This window comes from Oxyura jamaicensis, chromosome 1 (assembly GCF_011077185.1).
Source record: "Oxyura jamaicensis isolate SHBP4307 breed ruddy duck chromosome 1, BPBGC_Ojam_1.0, whole genome shotgun sequence".
In the NCBI taxonomy this organism is placed as follows: Eukaryota; Metazoa; Chordata; class Aves; order Anseriformes; family Anatidae; genus Oxyura; species Oxyura jamaicensis.
In genome coordinates, this window is record NC_048893.1 from 193166895 (window position 1) to 193184984 (window position 18090).

Here is an 18090-nt window from a genome sequence, read left to right on the forward strand (position 1 = left end):
ACACATTGAGACTGATGTATTTGGAGAATGCTGCAGACAGCCACAGCCTTTAAGCACCTGTGTAAGAAGAGTTTGGTGATGGACCGAGTGATAAAAATAATCACACAGACTAATATGTAATTAGATTTGATGGTGAAGTCGAAGTTAGTCAAATTCAGCCCGGGTTTGTGGTATAAGGGGGATCAAACTAAGGCAGTGTCCAACAAAATTGCAACTATCTGCTGTACAGAAAATAGCAAAGCTCGAGCTCTGTATGTAGTTAAACCTCCCCCGTCCCTCCTCTGGAAGAGGCTCATGGAATTACTGAAATGTGAAGACAACTGGGTGGCAAGCCCCATTTGTCATCTTTTCCCACATTTTGGGAACCAGCTCAGCATTTAGCTCATACAGCACCAGGTAGCAAAGAATTCCTCAGCTGACCCACATGTTGTGTGAAGAAATACCTCCTTTTGTTTACCTTGAACTTGACTTCTAGCAGCACTTCTTGTAGGACATAGTGGTCAAGAAGGCCAGTTGCTTGTGTCAGGAATAGCATAGCCAGCAGGACCAAGGAGGTGATCGTTCCCCTGTACTCTGCTCTGGTGAGGCCGCACCTTGAGTGCTGTGTTCAGCTTTGAACCCCTCAGTACAAGAAGGACATTGAGGCCCTGGAGTGTATCAAGAGCAGGGCTGCGAAGCTGGTGAAGGGCCTAGAGCACAAGTCCTGTGAGGAGCAGCTGAAGGAACTGGGGATGTTTGGTCTGGAGAAGAGGAGGCTCAGGGGAGACCTTATTGCTCTCTACAACTACCTGAAAGAAAACTGTGGGGAGCTGGGGGTCTGCCTCTTTTCACAGGTAGCCAGTGATAGGACTAGCGGGAATGGCCACAAGTTGCACCAGGGGAGGTTTAGGTTGGAAATGAGGAGACATTTCTTCTCAGAAAGAACAGTCAGGCATTGGGATGGGTTTCCCAGGGAGGTGGTGGAGTCACCGTCCCTGGGGGTGTTTAAGGAAAGGTTGGATATGGTGCTTAGGGACATGGTGTAGTGGGTGACATTGGTGGTAGGGTGATGGTTAGACCAGATGATCTTGGAGGTCTTTTCCAGCCTTAATGATACTATGATTATAAAGGAATTTAAGCAGCAAAGCAGGTGTTAATGTGCAGAGGGGGATTCTCCACAGTGTCATCTACATCTTGGTCTAGATCTACATCTACATCTAGAAAATGTTTGGTCTTCTTCAACTAGACAGTGAGGCCTGGAATTAATTCAGACCCTTGAAGTGCATAAGCAATCAGCCAAGATTATACAAATGACTTACTGTAGCCTTAAAATAGACACTACGTAGCTGCACATCTGCCACAGAAGTGAGCTTGTGTTGTGGTTTGGTGGCTGAAGAGAAAGGAAACCTCTCTTCTTGTGCTTTGTTGGTAGAGGAAGATCCTCCACTGGACAGCACTGGCCACAAAGCATAGATAGGTGGTACTGCCAACTCATAGTTCCAGCTTGCTGATGCACAAAATATGATGTTTATGTGCAGAAAATGCTTCAGAGCAAAGCGTCTTGTCCAAGAAATTCTGAATTTTTAACCTGTTGGTATTTGAATGGCACCATGCATCAATGCACTGTTTGTTTTAACACTTGTGTTTTCTCCTTTCCAGGTGGTTCACCAGCTGTGAGCATGAGCTCCAGCATGTCCTTATCAAACCCAATTTCAACACATAACATCATGCCCCAGAACTCCAGCCTCATGTCCACCCCTGCTGGGACCCGGATGCCTTCTGTCCCTGCCGCTCGGAGTATGGGCTGCTACGGGAACCTTCCCTGCAACCAACCAAGTGCATACAACGTGACTTCAGGAATGAACCAAATGCAGCCACACAGAAACCAAAATCAAGTCCTGCCCAGTCAGAACAACCCCTTGATGTCTCGACAGCAAACCATGACGCAGGGGAACAATGTAGCTACTTTTGGGACAGGGTCAGTGGTCAACTCACAGCAAGTGAGACCCAGTTTGAACCACGGAGCCACAGGTGTCCCCGTACAGAGACCAGCCAATGTGATGATCACAGCTACAGCCACTGCTCAGAACTGGGCCCCGCAAGAAGCTGCTGTGAAGCAGCAGGACACACTGAAACCCGCAGGGGTCCGTTTCCCCACGGGCACTCCATATCCCAACCAGTCTTTGCAACGCAACATGGGCAACCCCCATTTTCCTCAGCGTGCATTGGCACCTCCTAATCAGTTAACAGCGGGAGTCCAAATGAGGCCTCCCCTAAACCAAATGCACCAGACTCTAAATGGACAGTCAGCTGGTTCACTACGAGGTCTAAGCATAAGACCTAACCAGCTCAGAGGACAGACTGTGCCTACCCTGAATCAGCCAGGAACAAGTATGACACCTCCATCATCTCTGCCGTCTACGAGTTTCACATCTACCAACCAAAACTCTCGGGCTTACCAAGGAGGCGACCACAGTAATGACTTAGCGTTTGACTTTCTGAACCAGCAGGGTGACAGTATAGGGCCTGCGCTCAACAGTGACTCAGACTTTATAGATTCTTTACTGAAAACGGAACCTGGTAACGATGACTGGATGAAAGACATCAACCTTGATGAAATTTTGGGGAACCACTCGTAAGTGACAGTACCGAGGGTGAAACCGATGAAGAAGCAGTAAGGACATTAGCTTTTTCTTTAGATGCCAACAATCTGCTTTATTAATTTACACTCCAGTAACTGGGCTGTCCTTTAAAATACCATGTAGGATGATTGCCCTGGTTGAAGAGTTGCTCAAGAAACAACACTGATGTCTCCCCCGATCAAACGATAATGTAAGTGATATTCACACCTGCCACAAGGAGTGAGAACACGTGAAGGGTCTGTTCCCCATGCTGGTGCCCAGTGCTTTGCAAACACATCAGTTCGTCTCATGGGTGCTGTGTGGCAAAATGTGTTTAGCTTCCTGTGAGTGCAAGCCCCATACAGTAGTATGGGCTGTGAGACATCATTTCTGTGAGTGCAAGTGGTCCAGAGTGCTTCAGTCACCGTCTTCACAGCCCTTAGCTGCCTTGGGACTACTCAGCCCTGACAGGATCAGGCCCCGTGTAAATCTTGTTGCGTTGCAAAAAACTGTTTACTTCTACGTAGTACAAACTCGCATTTGTGTTTCCAATGATTTTGTTTTAAACCCTCTGTGTTTTGTACCACGCGAAAGGGTAAGTGGTCCCGTCCAAGGAGAGAAGGAAGCCGATCGTGTGACAGACATCAGTGCTTAACTCGGTGTGCTCTAGTTTCTGTTGTCTGCCTTTCTCCAGCACTTGGAGCTGGTACCAGAGGAGGCTGCCCTCCTGTCAGCAGCACAACCATGCGGGGCATTGAGGGAAACATGAGATGAACGATGCCAAAGCTCAGGAGCCTCGCTTTACCACCTTGCCCTACCCCAGGAATACTAGTGACTTAATGGACAAATTAAATGAGAAAGGTGCTCATGATTTGACCCTCAAAAGCTACTTTCCCAGTCCAGCTCAGAGGAGGGCAAATACACGCTGCTAAGCCACAGCAGCTATCCTCATTTTCATTTTAACCCATGGCGTGTGTCAGGTAGCTCAGCCCAGTCCTCTTCTATAAAACAGGCTCATCCCTGCAGAAATGCCAGTCCTGCTGTCTGGGGAGAGGCTCACGTTTTGATTGCACAGCATTTTGGCTCCATCCCACTTTCTTTAGCTCTCCTTTTCCATATGGGGAGAGTTGAAATAGGTCCACCAGTGGCCCAGGTCACCACAGTCTCCTTCAGCAGAGCACGTGTATGCCACCCCTCACACCTGTGTGACACATCAGCTGTAACCACTGGGGTTACTTGCAGTATCTACTCAGCCATGTCTGCTTGTAAATGAAACAGTCTGGGGAGATATTTCTGGGCAGTAGTCTCAATCATCTGTTCTGGGTTTTGGGATGGCCCAGCTAGCGTTGCCTTGAGCGATTTCTATGTGCCACTAGGGAGTTAACCTGGGCCATAAAGTGTTTGCAGCCACTTTGCCTTGGAAGCTAACAGAACACAGTGGTAAGGATATTGGTTGTTCCACACCACCTGACCTCACTGCTAGACAGTAGTCTTGACCATGTTAAATTTTCTTCTACAGGCTTGTTAGCAAGGACATCAGAAGGAGGTCCTATGTCACTATAATACAGCTCCACCATGAGTCCGACAGGAGAATTCATGGATTGGCACAGATCGTGAAATTCAAATGAAAATGCTGTTCTTTAAGATGATGTGGTGAGACGTGTTTCACAGCCTCCTCTGGATTAGCTAAAACTAGATGTGGCAAAGGAATATAATGCCTACGTTCACATGCCACAGCGCCAAGAGGCACCGCTCTACCCCATGCAAGTGCTTTATTCATCCTTGTTAGTGGCAGAGGGATGAATAGACTATCTGACAGTAGCCTCTGCACTTAACTGACCTAGTTCTCAAGAGAAGTTTTAATAAGGCTTTTCTAGTTGTTTCGCTTTGTCATTTCACATGGGCACAGTTTTTTGTGATGCTTTAAGAAGCACAGTCACACACACAAGTGCCAGCACTGCCGGGAAAGGTGTAACACGGGCAATTAGTTAGACATACCAGTTGAGGTGGGCTGGTTCATGATGCTGCTCATTCCCAGACATGTTGTTCATAACAGGGATGAGAAACTATGCTGAAGAGTCCCTTCTGCCCCAGCTAGTGATGGTTGCACAACCCTGCATTGCACAGTGGCTCAGCTGCCCAGAAAGCTGCCTTTTCTCCCCAGGTTTGACTGAAGTGTACGCAGTCCCTTTGATATGCCAGTACAAATTTTTCCAAGTTTTTAAGCAGCTTTTCAGCTCAGGCCACTGGCAACCTGCCTCAGTTTGGGATGATACAGATGCAGTGTAACAAATGAGTCCTCTATAAGTTTGTGCAAAACTAGGTTGAAATAGTAGATACAGGAGTTTAACGTGGAAGGAAGATCAGCTCATCTGTCTTGCACACAGGCACACCACCCATGAGCAGTGACTGCCGAATTTCTTGTACAGACAACTGCGATGCTACTAAGGCTGAGGCTGTTAGTCTCATCACGAGCAATGAGCACGGAAGGCTGGTAACATCAGCTACTCTCACATGCCATTGAGAAAACCACCACTGGTTTCTGTACTAAGACCAGACTGTTTTCCAGATCCTCAAATGATGTAAAATAAATCATTCAGCTGAGGTCCCAAGCCTTCAAGCTGTCATCCAGTGCTGGATTCCATGCTGAGCTTCGTCCTGTTGGCCTTATCCTACAGTGGAGAAGGCACTGGGCTGTCAGGGCCATGCCCAGGATCAGGATGTCATTCTGTCTTAGTAAATCCAACAAGGTAGAGGCCATTTGCAGTCCTATTAAAGATGCCTGATGCATTTCAAATCTGAGCTTTTGAAAGACACTTGCAACCAAAACTTGAATCCGGTATCATTTCTTCAGAACACCTGTGTCTGAACAGAGTTAGCGTCCTTGTTTCTCTTTCTTTGCAATGGCTAAGTGCACTACCCTTATAGTCTATTTTTCATCATCAGCCGGGCACTCTTCACAGTATTGGGTTGTAAATATAAAGAATTATTTGTTTTGTAAACTTTTGTAAAAAACAACAACAAAAAAAAAACAAAAACAAAAAGTAATAATATTTTGGTAGGAATAATAAAATCATATTATTTGGGTTATATTTATACATATGTGAAATAAATATACTATCAAAAAGTTGTATTTTATACAAAAAGTCAATGGTTACCTTTTGTATTCTATATACAAAGTTTTGTATGATACGATTGTTTATTTTTATCTGCAGACTTCAACTTTGGATTTTGGGGGAGGGCAGAATGGGATCATGGTTAAATAGCTGGGCCTGACCCCAAGCTCACTGAAACCAATGGAGTCTTTCCATTGCCTTCACAGGGCTTTGAATCAAGCCTTTAAATCAACTTCAGATATATTTGAAATCTGAAGCTCTCTGGAAACCTCAACATGAAAACATTCCAGGTTTCAAATTTTTTCCTGAAAAAGGCTTTTATTATTATTATTGTTGATGTTGTTGTTGTAACTCTCGGGAGGCAGGTGGGACCTATGTAACTGTCATGTCCTTGTTGCATGTATGTCTGCTTTATATTTTCCCCATATTATAAACCAGTGTTCGCTATACAGACTGAGAAGAGAAGTTGCTGTACAGAAATGTTTGTGTTTATGCATTTTTACATGTGGCTGTATATACCTCCTAGTACTATGCAGTGACACTTATTTGACTCCATTTATTTTTCACCTAAACATGAATAGTATGTTTTTCAGTAGCTATCAAAACTCTGCCAAGTAAATCAATCAAAATTATCCCAAGTGTCTCTTTTCTTAATGTGAATTTTAAAATTAATGTCTGTTTAGTCAACTGCTCATTCGCCTCGGTAAATTAAAATTACAGTGCTATTTTAGGAGGGGGTGAGGAAAATGTGCATCTGGCAGCTTCTGGGAGTTCTCTTTGCCTCTTAGCAAGAGAGCTGGGATTGTTTTCTACTGACTAGAGCCCTGGTTTCCTTACCAGCACGGGTTAACATCAACACATGGGTGTTTTTGCTCCTGGAGTATCAGCTGGTGTAGTCTTGCAGCACAGCAGTTTGCATATATGCTCCTAAAGCCCTGCAGTAGCAATGAGCTTGCAAGTATCTATAGACCCAGATCGTTCACATATGATATGATCCAACATTTTAATTGCCCTCTTCAAGCCATTTACTGAGGATGTGAAACCTAGCTTGTGCATCACCTGAAACACACCTGCAAAACAGCCCCGAGGAAGGGATTTCTCATCCTTCGAGGGGCTTTTCTCACTAGCCAGGCTCCATCTCGAAGCAGATGGAGGTGAGGCAGGAGGCTGCTGGGGAGGGATGCTGGCATTTCCCCGGCACCCCACAGTGCAGGCTGCCCATGCTGCCCTGTCCCACATCTCCTGCAGCTGTCTCCTTGCTTCAGTATCTCCAGTGCAGGTGGCAGACAGCAAGCAGGGAGCCTCAGGCAGGGCTGCTGCTTGGCTGAAAAAGCTATATCTACATTACTAAGCTAAAAAGCATCCAGGGGGCCATCCCAAGCCCTGGAGCATGGTTGTCGGTACAACCAGCCTCTGAAGGTCCCCAGCAGTGCCTAGGTGCAATGACCCAAGCAGGTCCCACATCCACCACCAGGAACCATTCCCCCTGTGGATGCAGTCTCCCTCCTCTGAGAGATAAGAGGGTGTGATAGCACGGCCACGAGACACCCTGTGCCATGTAGTCTCAATGCTAACAAATGTCCCCAGACATATTTTGTGAGCCTGGGCAGACGTGGCCACGCGGAGGGGCTGGGGGACAGGGATGGCAGTGAATATTTCTCCTGCCTGGCCATTTACACGACAGCAGGAACCGCACCAGGTCTGGGTGTTGATGTTCGCATCGCTGTCACGTAGTTACAAGGTTGGATTTGCTTCTTCCTCATCCCCAGGTCCAGCAGTGGCAGATCCAGGCAGGGGTTCCAGGAGCTGCATGGCTCGTGGCTGAGCGGCTCCGCTGGCGTGCGACTACAGCCCTCGCTCCCCAGACGCGGCGTGCATTCCTCTGCATGGCTTGAGACAACAAAGATGCACTATCTGCGTGTTTTGGAGGGCTGCCTGCGATGTTTTTCCTCTGGCTGACTGGTCTGCCTTGTTCTGTGGACACAGTAACTCTTTTATTCTACGTGCCCGTGAGCATTAGGAAAATCCTGTGGTACTGCTCAGCTTTTGGGTGAAATGCTGACTGTAGGGGCATCCGCAAAGCTCGTGCTAAAGTTAGCAAAATCTTTCTCTTGGTATCAAATTGGCTTGAAGGAAAAGGTTCCTGGTGATAGAGAAGGTCAATGAACATCACGTAAGGGCAGTTATGTTGGGGTGACATGGTGAAAATAAAACAAAAATAATCAATTCAAATTGCCTTTTGTGCTGACCTGGTCTCTAAGTACAACAGGAAAATTCAACTCCAAATGTAAAACTACTCCAACAGCTAACCTTCTGCTAAATTAGTGTCCGAAGCACCCTAAGCTGAGGGTATGAGTTGACTGAGAAATCCTTATCAGGAATTATTAATTTATTGTTTGAGGATCTGGTTTGGAAAGCTCCTTCTCACAGGCATAGCCCATAGGGTTCGTTCCACGTGCTGATCTCATGACAAACGACTGGGCACACAAGGGAGTCAGGTCAATATATGAATGTAATTCATGTATGAATGTAATTTCCATCAACAAAAAGCATTTTTCTCTGGGGAAGGCATATTTGAGCAAGTTGGCTGCATCTCTTTAACTTTATTTTAGAAGGAATTCGATAAATTTTCCAATAGTGTAGTTTTTAAGAAGAGAAATGTGTCCAAATGCACCTGGCATATTATTCTGATTCATCAGACTCACCAGTAAATTTAAGGTAAATAGTGGGGAATGTCTAAGAACATGGCATTGGCCAAAACATGCCTTTATGAATCTGCATGTGAACCTTGCCAATGATGGTCTATTGCTTTTTTGAGTTCCGTTCGCTCAAAAGGACAATGATTTTTTTTTCCATGTTTTACAGTATAATTTGCTAGCTTCTTATATACAGATACCAACAGATCATCAGCCTTCTTGCAGAAAACGACTGGAGTGTTTCAAGAGGGTTACAAGGAGAAACTTTTAAATTCTGGAAAAGAAGCAAATAGTTAAAAAAAAAAAAAGTGGGGGGGGGGGGGGGAAGCGATCCTGGAGAACATTTCATTACTTTCTCAACATTGAATACAGTCTTTCTGCAAGTGACTAAAGCACACAAAACAGTACAAAAACCCAGAAATCCCCTTTTGTTATAGCACTTTTAAAAGCCTCAACACTGGCCTATTTTGGTTTTGGTTTTCATTTTTCTTTTCATTATTTTTTTTTTAATGAAACGGTGTCCTTTTAATACACTTTGCCATGCCCCTAAACCTCTTGCTATTAGATCAGACCTAGCTTGCAGTAAGTGAGAGCAAACAATAAAGGAAAAAACTCCTGACAGCCACCAACACCACGACACAGCATAGCCATGCACTTGGATGGAAGATTAGCTCCAGAAATGCTACTTTATATTAAGCTAGCCAAGCTTTCATCAGGTAATGCCTAAAGATCCGGACTAAATGTCTTCCTGGGTCCTCAGAGGAAGGCAGTAAAACCATGGAAAACAAGCAGGAAGTTTTCATGTTGAGGAAGAAGCAGAAAAGAATTAGTAAAGGTAGTTTTGTGGGGTTGAAGTCAATGAAGTCAATGAAGTCACAAATTCACATAAACATCATGCTCCAATCCTGTAGCACAGTTATTTGAACCCCTCTCTGCTCCCATATCATAAAAACACCGTAGGAGGCCTGAAAGACATTTGTCCCGATGGTCTTGCCTGCTCCATCAGTCTTTTTCTTGGGGGATGAAGTTAAGGAAATCTTCCATTTGAGCCCCTTTCCTGTGGAGAAGGGTTTTTATTCTCTGCTTGCCCTTTTGTGCTAAAGTTACCAAGGCATGCTGGCTAATCTCTGGAATGATCAGAAGGTCATCGAGATACCCCAAATCCAACCCTGAGCATGTCTAAGTTGACGTCTTTGTTCGCTTCACGAGACCAAACCGGAGGAGTTTGTGTGCGGATTAGATATCTGCAATTCAATCCAGATGATCGCTTTCTTATGGAAAACCATCCCTCTCCATACCACCCAGAAAGACAGCCACCATGGGACGAAGCATCACGGGCCTCTGTTCCGCCCCAGCAGAGGCTGCAGGCTTTAAGGGCAGAGCTAGAAGACGTACGGCTGCGAAAGGGGGCAGGCTTACAAACGTGTGAACGCCATGTGCTTGTAAGGGCATTTAAAGGATTAGGGGAGAATTAAATGTTTGTCTGCCTTTGTTGTTCAGCACGGCTTCAAGGCTGGAAGATGGTACTAAAGGAGATATTTCCCCTTTTACAATACGGGAAGGGGACTCACAAAATAATATGGAAAATGCAGGCACGATCTAACAGATTTATACACAAATACGCTGGATGATTCTGATCAGATGGGGGAAGAACACACTATTCAGCAGTATAAAATGGTGATATAAGTTAATAATTTAAAAACCAGTGAATAAGTGACACTTATTCACAAAGTGACACTTGCCGTGGGCAATCCTAGGAGCAGTTCTCTTGGGTAGGATGGGGTGGGCAGCTGGCAGTGGTCACCAGCTCAGCTGCTGCTGATAAACCTGCCTCCTATCTGGAATCAGAGCTCTTAAATCCCAACACAGTGATCAGGCACCACCACTGCTTCCTCTGCAACCTTGTAGGAAAAGAAAAGAAAAAAGTAGATATGTTTCTCAGACAGAAACGTAGGTGGTGAGGCTTGCAGGTCAGCACCTGCTGTTAAAGATTCAAGTAAATTCAGTGCCTCAGCTTGCAAAGGGAGGGATGGAGAGTGTCTAAAGGAAAACAGACATCTTTCTCAGATAGGCTATGACATCAAATCAGATTTTTACTGAACTGAGAAACTCGCAGCTCTGGGAAAAGGGCCAAAGTGGTATTAAGATACTGTGGCATGTTCCCGATCCTGAGCTATTCTGCATAGATTAGGCTGCTTTGGGGACCTGGGATAAATCGTGGCATGCAGCCATCAGGAGCTGCCCTCTGGACACCATGGCTCTGCCTGGGACAGCCCCGTGCTGCGGCTGCTCCTTGCGCTGGGCCTTTGTCTCCTCCATCATCTTCTCAAAATACCAGGGCCAGTGCTGCTGAAAACACCTCCAAAAGGCAGACTGACAGCTGAGAGAACATGAGAGAACATCTGCATGAGAGAACATCTCTTCCAGCTGAATTTGGGGCTTTTGTGGATTCTTTTTCACTGCTCTTATTCTTTTATTCATTACAGAAGGAGTGGAGCAAAGGTGGAAAGCTCGCTCATTATATCTTTCCCCTCTCCTGCTCCAGCCTATCTGTCTGAAAGGTGTTATCACTGAAATGGTTATTTTGAACTAGTAGCAATTGATAATATCCTTGGGGAATAAAGGAAAATTCTCTGCAACAGCAAATATTCATTCTGAGCAAAGGCAGGCCAGATTCCCTGAGCTGCCCATCACCTGGCATAGCTGCGTTACTTGCGGCTTCACAGGCCCAACAGTGAAGAAAATACCTTTTTTCATCTTCACTGCAGTCACAGGATAAGTTAAAAATGTGTTAGGTTTTGTGTTTGGTTTAATCAGCGTGGGAATGTGTTCTATAGAATATTACCCAAGCAACAGGCACTGAACTAGTGGAAATCCAGGTGATTGAGCAGGATATTGACACAGCCAAAGGCTTTACATCTTGGCCATGAAGAAGTGTCTGAGTGGAACAAGGGCATTTCTCTCTTCCTTCTTTTTCTTTCCGAACCTGAATGAAGCTCTCTTACAGGGGACACTGGTTCACCCTACATTGAGGTAAGTCAATGCTTTCCTTTTCAAAGGATTCTCACAAGCTTTTCTCCAGGAAGGGATCACACCTCCATCTGTTGGAAGCAGCTATTTGATATCTGGTGTGGGCAATGCCCTCAGGGCAAAGGAGTATCTTCACCCTGGGAAGTTCCCCTCGGCTTCAGCTGAGACATTTAATGCTAAACCTCTGTTCTTCCACTTTTCTCAATTTCCTCATGCTGGAAAAAATAAAATAAAAAAAAAAAAAATCTGGCAAAAATCAAGCAACTGAAGCATCTGAGGGAGCTGTGAGGCACGCTGGCAGTTCATGCTCAGGCTCATTCTGGATTCCTGCTGGTTTTGGGCACTGCCAACCCCACAAGCACCTCTGCTCTCTGCCGTTGCTTTCGTAGCAGTGCTGGCCAAAGCAAATGTGTCCCAGCCAAAGCATCAGACTCTGAGCTGTCTCAGCTCACAAACCATCAGAGCTCGTCTATCAGCACGCTGAGGATGGGCTCCATCTGTTGGCAGAGCAGCAACAGACACTGCCAAGCCACAGGAGCAACCAGAGCTGGCAGCCGGAGAGCTGTGCTTCATGTCACAGCCCAGCCACGGCACCCCGAGACCCCATGGATGGACCGAAGGGAACAGTGCAGAGACTGGAATTGCTAAGAAACATTGCCTTAGGCTTCTTTCTTCTCCCTCCCCAGTGGTGTCACCAGATCCAGCACTAAAACTGACTTCTCATCCTTCCCCTTCCCCATTGGGGGGCAGAAACTGCCCAGCTCCCAGGGCTGAGAAGTGAGGGCCACGTCTTCCCCTCATCAGCTCCCCAACAGCAGCACACATCCCTCCCAGCCTCCCAGGCAAAGTGCAGGGACACAAGGCCCTGGTCTTTCCAGGGCAGCAAAGAGGACACTGGATTGTAATCCTCCTCCTCATCCTCTGAACCAAACAGACACAGTGATCATTTTCAAACACCCCGGGCCCCAAACCCACAGACATACACAAAGAAATGAGGTGTCAGGACCATCAGTCTGTGAGCTACAGTGCTGCATGTTTGGGGCCACTCGCTGCAGAGGATACTAAGGTGACTTATTACTCCCATGTAAATAATTGATGCTTAGTTTTGGCCTTCAGAAATTACAGGAGCTTGTGTGTCAGCACTGCATTAGCATCTTGCTCTTCAGGGCACAAGCAGTTGACATCCCAATGCTGGAATACGGCCAGAAATGGCATATTTGGAGTTGCCTGTGAGACCTGAGTTCAGCCGATGCTTATGCACAGCCATTACAATGAATTTTAGTTACACAGCCTCGTCGTGCTTTTCTTCCTTTTGAATCTTCACTAAATCCAGATGGGATGTCTGCATGGCACCCATTCAGGTTATATGGGGAAATTAAAGCCAAGCGCTTCCTAACTTTTGGTACACGTGGCATCGTAGCCTAAATGTTTCTTTCATGCTTTCATTTGTTGAATGCAACACAGATTTGACTACAAAACAAGTGGCAAGATAGGCACAAGCTGGCTGCTACCCAGCTCAGCCTTGTCTTTAGCAAATGAAACAACACACGACAAGGACAAGTGAGAACACCCTACACTGGTCAGCATTTCCTGTGCTAATAGGAACAGTCTGAGACTGCTTGTAGGCTACCGCAGCACACTCATTTCTATTTTGGGGGATGCTCCAGACAAGCTGCTATAAAGGGTGACCCACCAGGCAGGTATTTTCATGGCAGGAATGGATGGATATGTCATGCACATCTGGAGGCACTGGGGTGTCTGACAAGGCACAGCTCAGCAGCACTGTGCCAGAGGCTGGGTAGGGTGCAGGGACCTGGTGCAGACCCATCCCTGGCTCACCCAGTGGTGATTCTGAAGGGACAACGTCTTTGTTGTGAAGCAGCAGGTTGAAGCAGTCTCTCCACCCCAGTCACTAAGCTCACAGTTAAGCAGTGTGATTAAACCAGGCTCCAGCACTTCAGTTTGCTCCTCGTGCTTCTTATTTGTTGGTATTGAGAGCACTGTGATCTGCCATCTCCAAATGCTGTACCACTGGAAATGGAAATAAGCCGTTCCCTTGCTGCATCCAGTGGCATAGCGTGCCCTCACTACCTTCCTGAAGGTTTTCCACAGCTCACTCAGTGCAGAGAGGTTAGCAACACAGAGCAGATATTCAAACACCTCTCAAATACTTCACTTTTATTGCGCTCGCTGTTAAGCCTGCAGCTTGCCAGCCCTTTCATCACCAGAGCTGCACACCCTATTGCTTCTAAAAGAAAGCCAGGGAACTGTACGAGCCTTCTATGTGGAAATCTGAGTCATCAAGGTAAATAAAAGGAATTAATTCCTACTTAATTTTATATTCTAGATGTGTCCTTCTTGCTTTTAGTATCATTTCCAGATCTTGCCATCATCATTTCACTGTTTTATTAAAACAGTAACACAAATGCACATTTTCCTTAATAGGAAGAGAAACGTGAATGAGATAAAATCAAGAATTCTTAACCATTTCCCTAATTGTAGCTACTAAATACACCAGTTGTAGATTAAGATCTCACTCTGAGAAATCTATGCACACATACACAACCTAGAGGCAGTACTATTTCAGATAATGCAGACATAAAATTACCAGTACTTAAAATGACTGCTTGAAAAGTGGTGTATCAGGATTATCAAATAGAGTAAAGATTTGTGATTCAATAGGTACAGAGACTCTTGCCCTGCATATAAACACCTATTACTGTTAATCTTAATGAGAATGCTGTGCAGATGCTGTGATCTCAGAAAATCACTCTCCTAATGGTTGATAATGTTAAAAAAAAATGTTGCCTAAACGTCCTTCTGTCCTGCCTGATCACCCTACAAGTTCTGGAAATACACTTATTTCCAGCAGTGGTGGTTTAACAAGTGCCAGAACTTTCAAATTTAACTCCTGTGAGTTATTCTTACTTAGCCTTTGCCAGACTGGAGACCATTACACAGATGGCAAGGAGCTGCTGAAGTGTTGCAGCCCAAACCTGTAGACAGCCAGACAGCTGCTGTGATGTATTTAGTCCTCCAGGAAGAAAGCTACAATACCACTTTATTCAAAGTGACATTAAAAATTGATCTCCTAAAACGACGCTGTGTTTCGCAGCGTGTAATGGAGGTCCCATCCCGAGAGCCCCCGGAAAGCAGCACGCAGCTGGTGAGACAGCCTCCTGCTCTCCAGAACGGGGTGTCTGCACCTCCAGGCTCCAGTCTGCGACAGCACTGAAGCACCTCCCTCGCCAGCCTCGCACTGGACCGCTGTTGCTTAGCCATAAGCAAACGCACGCTGCACTATGCAGCAATAAATCAGTGTCTGCAGATGCCATTAAAAATTAAAAGCATAAGGCAGTTAAAAGGCGGGTGAAGTGCCTGACTCCAGGCAGCGGTCCGTATGCACCGAGCACACGTTGGAATGGGTCCTGACACAGTCATTAGCCCGTCTGATATGTGATGTCTCGCTGCTCCCTGCGAGCTGCTGGTGGGAGCGAGGGCGAGAAACCGCTCCCCAGGCAGAGCAGCAAGGGGGATAAATACTCAGCCTGTCAGCGGTGTGCTGTAAACAGGTAGCAAGATACTGCGTGCAGGAGTAGGCTCCTGCACAGATCTCCACATCTGTGGCACCCTGTATATGTGCACAACTACATAAAGAAGGCATCAAGTGACAAAATAATAATAATAATGTGTCAGAGGCCCAGTGATCATTAGCTTCTGCATCTATCAGGCGTGTGGGCCGCAAGGCAAAAGCACACTCTGGGTGTCATCGCAGCCAGTAAAGAACCACACCATGGGTGAAGCAGGGTAACCACTCGGTTCAGGATAACCTCAAGAACAGTAATCCCGGAGACTTGGTGACAATTGAAGTGTGGCCATAAGTCCCTCTCTGGGTTTTGACGAGATTCCAGCTTTGACGGCACAGGCATTGTGCATCAGCAGGACCGAATCTGTGCATGTGCCCCATGACCATCTTGTAACAGATGTTCTTGCAACCACAAGCAGCTCTAACTCCAAATCACAGCCACAGCATGTTGTTCTTCATCAGCCTCTCTGTGTGTGCCAAAGCTCTCGCTGTTTCTGACCTCATACTCTATCAGCTGATGGAGCTCGACAAAAGGAACACATGCCACCTCCAACGTGCTCTGGTGACCATACATCACAGTGGGATCCAGCCAGTGACAATCTGCCCTTCCCAAGGCACTGAGAATCTTTTATCAGCTGCCCACTGCCCTTAAGCTGTACATCAAGGAGACAAGGAAACGTAATAAATCTGAGAGCCAATTTAATGAATCAAAGGGAGAGACGAGGGTGTCTCTGGTTGTGTGGTTTTCAGAACAACTATGGGATTGAGTCATGCTCCAGATCTGTTGGACCCACGGATGTGGACGACTAGAGAAGAAGGCACAGTGTGTGAAGCTGCTATTGCCATGAATTATTTAGTGTTGGTTAACAGGGCACAGGCAGGGGTACAGGAATGCATGAGTAGCATGGGGAAGATATGGGAGATTCACAGAGCTCCTTCAAGGAGAGCGAGTTTTAGATTGGATATGATTGTAATGTTGGGGTTGTAGTGAAGGAGACAAGGGCACCATTTTCAAAAGGGATTAGGGCACCCATCCCTTATTTACAGGCCTTTCAGACAACTGTGTTGGATTGTGTGACGGGGAGGAGGGGGGGGAGAAGGGAATGCCTGATGAGCTGTACCGTGCAAGGGCGGGTTATGACAAAGATTGCAGTGGGAAATGCTTTCTTAGAATTGACTCAGCACATGGTCCTGCCTCACGATGCACCCTTTGACCAGTGTAGAAGCATGACTCCTCTGCTCCGGCACCCGATGCCCCAGCTACATTCAGTCAAGGAGTCACAGACCTTGACCAAACATTCCCACAAGACCCCCACGAGCAGGGACAGACCAGGCTGTGGCAGGATACTGGGCAGCGTGACCGACCCTAGCTTTGGGGAGCGCTGTGCTCACAGTGTGAGACACGGGGCCTGTGTGTGAGACATGAGAGCCTGTGTGCTGCGCAGCAGCAAAGCCAGGGAGTTCCAGGCATGGGATGTTTGTAACATCTGGCACATTCATCTATCTTATACCAGATGTACGTGCTACACACAGAGAGAGAGCTAGAAAGGCCCATACTTAACAGACATGCAGTTTAAATACAATGGATGCAAACACTATCTCCCTTTCACACTTGAAGGACTGAGCCAAAAATTTTACTTCCTCTCACTTAATCATGTTTTACATGGTACATAAAATTATCCCCTTTCCTCTCTATTCACTAGAGCTTTGACAGCCTCTAAACACCTAAGAAAGAGGGGCTATATATTTTACACTTTTTTTTGTGTTATAATCCGAAGTTAGAACTAAGTACGATTTCAAAACGTACTGGAGGATGCCTGCTCCTCTTTTCTTGGAAAGTGTCTTTCACACCTTTGCTTCAAGAAACTTTATTGTCAGTCTTTAAGGATATTATTTACTTCAGCTGTGTCAGTGGCATGTCTTTAAAGATGAATACAGATAACTTTATTATTTAACCTTCATGTTAATTTTCCTCTACTGTTTCCCATGCTCAAATCACAAAATGATGGTGCATAAAAAAACAGCTGATGATGCTTGTAAAATAACACTAATAAAAGGGATGTGGCAAGCAAAAGTAGGCTAACATACTGAAATGTGCTTATTTTGTATCAGTTATAAAACAGTCTTGTGAATTGCCCTTAATTGGTTTTGGTTATGTCAGGGCCTTTAGTTAATTCTCCATCCCTTTTAAGAGCCTTGAGGTAACTCATTTCACAGACAGAAAATTCTGACTGACTTTGAAAACGTGGTATTGTTGAGCAAAAAGACTCGCTGAGCAGACTGGTAGTTTCTTTCAGCAGCAGGAGAGATCCAGGAGGTGATTAGCTTTGTTCTCATTTACAAAGCACCAGTGGGAATTTCTAAAGGGCTTCACAGGCCCTGGGGATAAGGCCAAGAACAAAACAGGGCAGTGAAAAGCAAATAGAGCACTTCATCAATAAACTACTTAGAGATGCCACATCAATGGCAAATTAGGAAGAAAAGAAGGCACTCTAATACTTCCACATAGCAAGGGGGGGTTATATATTGTTTTTACTCCTACTTGACTTTTTTAAACAACTGCACCACTATCAAACTACGTCGGGCAGTGGGAGTAGAGGTAATAGCAACTCGCCATAAGGCTATCAGTCTGATAAGACTTGAAAGGGAGCCCTGCACAGCTCCACACAACTTCTACAACACCGACCTCTCCAAAGGGTTACCACCTTCAGGAGCTCAGTCCTGAAAGAGGCTGGGGAGAGACTGCAGCAGTGGCAAAAGGTTTCCAGGAGCGGTGCGACTGCTTCCCACAGATGCAGATGTACCGCGGCTACAGCACCCCCTGCCAGCTCCTCGCCAGCAACACGCAGCGGCAGCTCTGAGGACACAGCCTGCTGGCCCAAACGCAGGTGGGGACGGAGAGCTGAAGCCAGAAGGAGTGGGGGGAGACAGTTTGGACACACTGGTGGACACACAGTAACGGACGCATTTCCCATTAACGAATGACAATTCTAAAAAGGTTTCTTTGCCTCAAACTAGGGGGAAAAAAAAATCAACATTTCAATATTTTTTGCAGCGAGAAC

General features: G+C 46.0%; 1 protein-coding gene across 1 annotated transcript in view; it reads left to right on the top strand.

The window, feature by feature from the left end:
• Nucleotides 1–6348, top strand: part of MAML2 (mastermind like transcriptional coactivator 2) — a 207975-nt gene extending 201627 nt beyond the window's left edge. The window contains exon 6 of the mRNA XM_035328379.1: nucleotides 1639–6348. Coding sequence (XP_035184270.1) covers nucleotides 1639–2618 — 980 coding nt within the window. The 3' untranslated portion in view covers nucleotides 2619–6348. The remainder of the gene's footprint in view (nucleotides 1–1638) is intronic.
• The last annotated feature ends 11742 nt before the right edge of the window (nucleotides 6349–18090 follow it).